Source organism: Microtus ochrogaster, chromosome 15, assembly GCF_000317375.1.
Source record: "Microtus ochrogaster isolate Prairie Vole_2 chromosome 15, MicOch1.0, whole genome shotgun sequence".
In the NCBI taxonomy this organism is placed as follows: Eukaryota; Metazoa; Chordata; class Mammalia; order Rodentia; family Cricetidae; genus Microtus; species Microtus ochrogaster.
In genome coordinates, this window is record NC_022017.1 from 15184821 (window position 1) to 15190745 (window position 5925).

Consider the following 5925-nt stretch of genomic DNA (forward strand, 5'->3'; position numbering starts at 1 on the left):
GATTTTTGAGACAGGGTTTCTCTGTAGTTTTTGGTGCCTATCCTTGTAGACCAAGCTGGCCTCAAACACACAGAGATCTGTCTGCCTCTGCCTCCCAAGTGCTGGGATTAAAGGCGGGTGCCACCACTGCCTGGTATTGCTCGGGATTCTAAGTTGGTAATCAAAATACAAAGCTGGGGTGCTGGTGGGGAGCACGTGGGGCACCTGGAATGTCTTGCTGCCTCTGCTGCTGCTGTTGGTATTGAACCGCCTATAGATCCCGTGTTCTGTGCCCAAGCCTCCCATCACCCTGGAGCCCCGACTCATTTGTCACTGTACGGCTGTTCCTCACTGAGAGGGGACCCAGATGTATCTTCCCCTGGGGCTTCTTCCTACCCTCTGCTCCCCCTGCAGCTGCTTTCGGATTAGATTCCAAATCTGCCACCCTCCTTGGTCTGTGAGCAAGACAGGCTCTGGTTCTTCATCCTAGGTGTGTTAGACATCGGTCTGGGAATTAGGGGTACAGGCTGCGTTCCACAGGTGTCTGGGCCTGAAGGGCTCTAAAGAGAAAATGCAAAACCTGACGGGGTGCTGCTGGAGTAGGCTTGGAACTGGGGTAGGGGTGGGGCTGGGTGTGTGTGTGTGTGTGTCTGGGAGGGAGAGGCTGTGTCTGACTTGAGCTTTGGAGCAGCAGCAGCATGACCAGGCTGGGGAGGGGGGAAAGATGAGGGCACTTCGGGGGCACTGGCCCTGGGTGAGACTCGTGGCCTGTTTCAGGCAGCAGAATCCTGGCTGCTTTTCAGGCCGTGTTACAGCCCTGACTGGACTCTTCTTCCCATGTCCCTCCCCTCTCTCTAAGGTCTCTGGCCATCCGAGTCTCAGGTTGGAGTCCTTCTGGGGGCCTGGAGCCCCAGGATAAGAGTCCAGATAGCCTGCCAGTCCTTGGGGACAGATGGTCTGGGGCCGTGGTGCGAAGGGTGCTGTCGGGACCTGGTTCAGCCAGGACAGAACAGAAAGAGGTGAGGTCCTTCTCCCTGAGTCGGGACGAGAATCCTGTCTAAAAAGGATAGGTGTTGGTTGGTGGAGCAGCATCCGTGGGTGGGGCTCCTAGGACTGACGGAAGTAGAACTGCTCTGCCCTCAGCCTGCCATGACTAGCATCTATTTCGGTAGAGTGGGAGGTGGGGCAGGATGACAGACAGCATCTTGACAGACCACATCCCTAAAAATCACTCCCTGCTTGGGTTGTTCAGCCAAGGGCAGAAGGCACTGGCCTGGAGGGGGCAGGCCTAGACGCTGGGGCCCAGCAGAGGACCTTGCCCTGGAACCAGGGCTCTACACTCCCCTTCCTGCTGGACTCAAAGGGTAAGCCTGGCCTGTGGGTGACCTGTTGGATTCAGGGACCCAGGCAGTCGGGGCTCCTTCAGTCAAGGATGGGGGTAGGAGTAGAAGGGCCCAGCAGCGGATGCAGAAGTCCACGTCTGGTATCCCACAGGGCTGTGGCCTCCTTTCCGTGTGTTCCTGTGTCCTCTCTCTGTGTTCGCTAGGCGCTAAGAGTCCAGAGATCTGGCTTTGTGTCTGGCACTGTTTGTTAGGGACTGGGGGGCTCTGAGCAAATCCCTTACTCGTCTTCACCTCAGCTCCCCACTTGAAAATGGTCCTCGCAGCCCTCTAGAGGGTTATCTCACTGGCCAGCGAGGTCCCTGGGCTCACTAGCCTCCTATGTCCTCCCTGTTCTGCCCAAATCCAGCCTGTCAGTCCTTCCATGAGGCCCTGGATGCCTGGGCAAAGGGACCGGGTACAGAGCCCTTCTACATTCGAGCCAACCTCTCCCTGCCCGAGCGGCCAGACCCCCACGCTCTTTGTGTGAAAGCTCAAGAGATCCTGCGGCTGGTGGACCCCGCATACAAGCGGAGGCAGGAATGGTTCTGCACTCGGGTTGACCCCCTCACCTTACGGGACCTGGACCGGGGCACTGTGCCCAATTATCAGAGGTGACACTGGAGGCCTGGCATGGGGACCCATGGGATCTGGTGCGGGATGTATTCCTCTTTCCCCTGGGCTCCCTCACTGCCTTCTGGGACAGGATGAGTTGGAGGAGGAGTCGAGGCTTGTTTTTCTCTTCAAATGTGTGCCCTAACTTCCTCCTGCAGGGCACAGCAGCTTCTAGAAGGCCAGGAAAAATGCCTGCTCTCCAGCAGGCACCGAAGTCCTAGAAGCAACGTAAGCAGGGATGGCGGGCAGAGGGAGGCATTGACAATCGACCAGTAGGATGGTGTCCAGAGGGAGGGGTAGGCTGAGTATTCTTAGCCTTCTTGAGGAAAGAGCAGGGGCGGGGCTACTTTACGATGTCAGCAGGATTTGATTGACCTACTAGGCACCTAGGAAACAGACGGCATTAGTTTTCTCGTGCGGGGCGGTGGAGAGATAAACTGTAATGGGATGTGCCCTGGGCTCAGGAGTGTGGCTCGTACACTGTGGGCCTGAGAACAGCCATGTGCTCAGTCCCTGGGCCGGGTCACCCCTGTGCCCATAGCAAAGTGAGTTTCCCTGAGTAGGTTCCCAGGAGACCCCTTTGCCGGAGAGTTGGCAGGGAGTGTGTGTAGCAGGTAGACTGAAGAGCCTGTAGCCACGGGGTTGCCTCTGCTGCTACCAGAGGATGTTCTTCCTGCCTCCTGGATAGCAAGCAGCGTCTAGGAGTCTCCATATATCTGGGGCCTAGGGCCCACCCCCTGTATTTGCTCCATAGCTGTCTGGCTTGAGCTAAATAGTGTGGGTGTCATTGATTTTCCTACCCAAGGTCTTGCTGCTTGTTCACTGGAGGAACTAGCTAGGGGCTGGGCTGGGCTGGGCCTCTGGGGAGACTTATGTGCTGGACCTATTGAGCCTGGACAGCAAGTGGCAGGAAGACCCCCCCTTGGGATGGGCACCCTCCTTGGGATGGACTGCTTTGTGTGCCGATTCTCCTTCTTGTGCTCCTAGCTGAAGAAACGAGCCCTGGGGCTGGTGAGGCCCAAGCCTGCAGGGGGCGCTGCAGGAGACTCGCCCGAACAGCCATCAGCAGAACCCTGCTCAGGTGAATCTGAGGGCACGGGGAACAAGCCCACTGCTCAAGTGTCCAGTGCGCCTCTGAGCGGAGGCTGGTTTAGAGGTGGGGACAGTCTTGAGGGACAAGACCCCTGATGGGGATGGATTGAAGGCAGCCAGTTGGCAGGTGCTGGGATGTGTATCTGATGAGGGTTAATATCTGCACCACCTATCACAACAACAGGGGCTGGGGAGGAGCTGGGTGAGGAAGAGGCACTTCTGAGGGGCAGCAGAGGCTAGGGAACACTTTGGCAGGGAGGCCCTTTCTACCAGAGCCTCCAAGGCTTGACGGGAGCCCACTGCTGAAACAAGAGCACAGCTCAGGCAGAGGCTGGATTCTACCCAGGCCCTCAGGCAATACTTATGTCACTACTGGGAGGATGTGGCCTTTGCCCTGGGATGTGTTGGGAAGTCAGTGGCGCGGCACATTGAAAGCAGGGAGTCACGTGATCTGGTTGGCTTTTGGAAGCCTCTCCCTAAGTGCTGAGCTGGGAGTGGCCTGTAGGGGGCAGATCTGAGACAGGATCAGAAAGCCGCCTTCTGCAAGAGTCCCAGCTTGTGTGTGTGTGTGTGTGTGTGTGTGTGTCTGTCTGTCTGTCTGTCTGTGTGGAAGGGAAACTAGGTGGCAGAAGATGATGTTGGTTTTAAGTATCCCGTGGAGCCCTTCATCTCTTCCACTCCGCTCTCCTCTGCAGAGCTAGAGCGAAGCCTTAAACCCTACAGTCTGGTGCGGCCACTATTGGTGTCTGCCCTGCGGCCTGTGGTGCTCTTGCCTGAGTGCCTGGCACCCCGGCTCATCCGCAACCTGCTGGATCTGCCCAGCTCCAGGCTAGATTTCCAAGTGTGTCCTGCAGGTGAGTCTGCCACCTGGGTGGTTGGGTGGAGGGGCGCTGGGTGGCACTAGATGGCCGAGCCTATGGCCCCTCGTCCTGCACGTCCTTGTTCTCAGCAGAAAGTTTCTCTGGAGAGGAACAGTGCGCATCCTCAGCTCCCGGAGCCCCCAAGGCCTGGCCTGCCACCCCCGGGCTGGGCAGCAGGATCCGTGCCATCCAGGAGTCTGTTGGGAAGGTAGGTGCTGCAGGGTGCTAGGCTAGAATGCCATTTGGGACCCAGAACCAGCATCTGCACCATCTCTCGGGCTCTTCAGTGTCTTCCCTGTCATGGCTGGGTTGGGACCATGACTCTTGTGGTCACTCTGAGGTGTGGGCTGGTATTTCTTCCCGGAACATCCCTATTTCTGATCTTCCACTGTCCTGCTTGCTGGCTGGGGCTGCGGGAGGTCACTGATGGGGGAGTGGCAGTTGAGATCCAGGTCCCTCAGACCCTGGGTCTCCAGTCTGCTTTGGTCCTTTGCTGATGAAGTAGGACTTTCTCCTGGGCAGTGGTGACAGGGTGGGTCAGCGGGGGGGGGGGTGTCCCAGAAGTAAACTGCCTGTCTGTCCGAGAAGAAGCACTGTCTGTTGGAGCTGGGTGCACGGGGCGTGCGGGAGTTGGTGCAGAGCGAGGTCTACCCCATCGTCATTCATGTGGAGGTGACTGAAAAGAATGTCCGTGAGATCAGGTGAGTGGTGGCCACAGTGGGTGCTCCCTGTGGAAGCCTCTGTCTGCAGCTTTCTGTCACCTGCCTGTCCATCTGTGTGTGCATGCTTGTGTTATGTATGTGTATTGTGTATTAGAGAGGGTTAGCTGGTTAGCTCTATAACACAGGTAGGTCTGTATTTTGTGTATCATGTGCATGTATGTATCATAGGTGTATGTACTATGTATCTCAGATATGCAAGTTATCATATGTGGGTTGCATGTGTATCATATGTATCATGTATGTATACATTCCAGATTATTGTATCCCAGTGTATTATTTATTTATTATATATTTATATTTATTTATATCATGCTTTCAAGTCTATCTTGTCTATGTATTATGCAGGTCATATGTCATATGTATAACCCTCATGCCCTCATGCCAAGTGTACAGCAGGCTTGCCACACATAATATACATTATGTATTATATATACATCATGTGTCATATGTATATTGTGCTTTTGTTGAATTGTGTGTGTTGTAGCTGTGTGTATTGTGTATCAGCATGTATTGGTGTGTCATATGTTGTCTTTTATATATGTGTGCGTATAATATGTATTATGTGTCTATGTCATATATGTATCATAGTATGAGCACATGTGTGTGTATGTATGTGTGTGTGTGTGAGCACGTGCACATGTACAACCTGCTCTGACTGCCATCCTCCTCTGCAGGGGCCTGCTGGGCCGTCCAGGCTGGCGGGATTCAGAGCTGCTTCGTCAGTGCCGGGGCTCAGAACAGTGGCTCTGGGGACTGCCATGTTCCTGGGTGCAGGTGCCTGCTCATGCATGGGGCCATGCAGAAGAGCTGGCCAAGGTGGTGCGTGGCCGCATCTTGCAGGAACAGGCTCGCCTTGTGTGGGTGGAGCGAGGCAGCAGCCGAGGGGGCAGCAGCAGCAGCAGTGAGGCCTGAGGACCATCCTATGGCCAGGACTCTTCCATCCGATGCCTGGGCCTCCTCCACCCAGTGCCTGGACACTCCCCATTCGTGCCTGGTTTCACCTGTGCTGGAGAGACTGCTGGTGGATGCGATGCTGTGTCTGCAGTGGAGTCAGACTTCCCAGTTGGGGCCTTCCTTGTCCCATGGACGCTCCAGCATGAGATATCGGTCCTGGACTCTGTCCAGAGTCAGCCACTGGTTTTGCACAGGCTGTGGGGGTCCACAGGGCAGACCTTGCACCTGCCCCTGACTTGCTGCTCTGTCTCCTCACTGGCTCCCCATATCCCTGTGTTTACCCAAGGTTTCTGTTTGTGGGCCTTACGTGTGTGCCTGGGCCCT

The 5925-nt window shown here is 55.8% G+C and overlaps 1 protein-coding gene across 3 annotated transcripts in view; it reads left to right on the forward strand.

The window, feature by feature from the left end:
* The window catches only part of Card10 (caspase recruitment domain family member 10), a 25734-nt gene extending 19815 nt beyond the window's left edge, over positions 1-5919 (forward strand). For 2 of the 3 annotated variants that reach the window (XM_026782778.1, XM_005354231.2), the window contains exons 13-21: positions 839-998; positions 1232-1343; positions 1729-1972; positions 2132-2201; positions 2961-3054; positions 3761-3919; positions 4018-4133; positions 4514-4626; positions 5322-5919. In XM_026782778.1, coding sequence (XP_026638579.1) covers positions 839-998; positions 1232-1343; positions 1729-1972; positions 2132-2201; positions 2961-3054; positions 3761-3919; positions 4018-4133; positions 4514-4626; positions 5322-5559 — 1306 coding nt within the window. In that variant the 3' untranslated portion in view covers positions 5560-5919. Of the gene's footprint in view, positions 1-838; positions 999-1231; positions 1344-1728; positions 1973-2131; positions 2202-2960; positions 3055-3760; positions 3920-4014; positions 4134-4513; positions 4627-5321 lie in introns of all 3 variants that reach the window. The other variant, XM_026782779.1, reaches the window with a different exon arrangement.
* Positions 5920-5925: the final 6 nt, after the last annotated feature.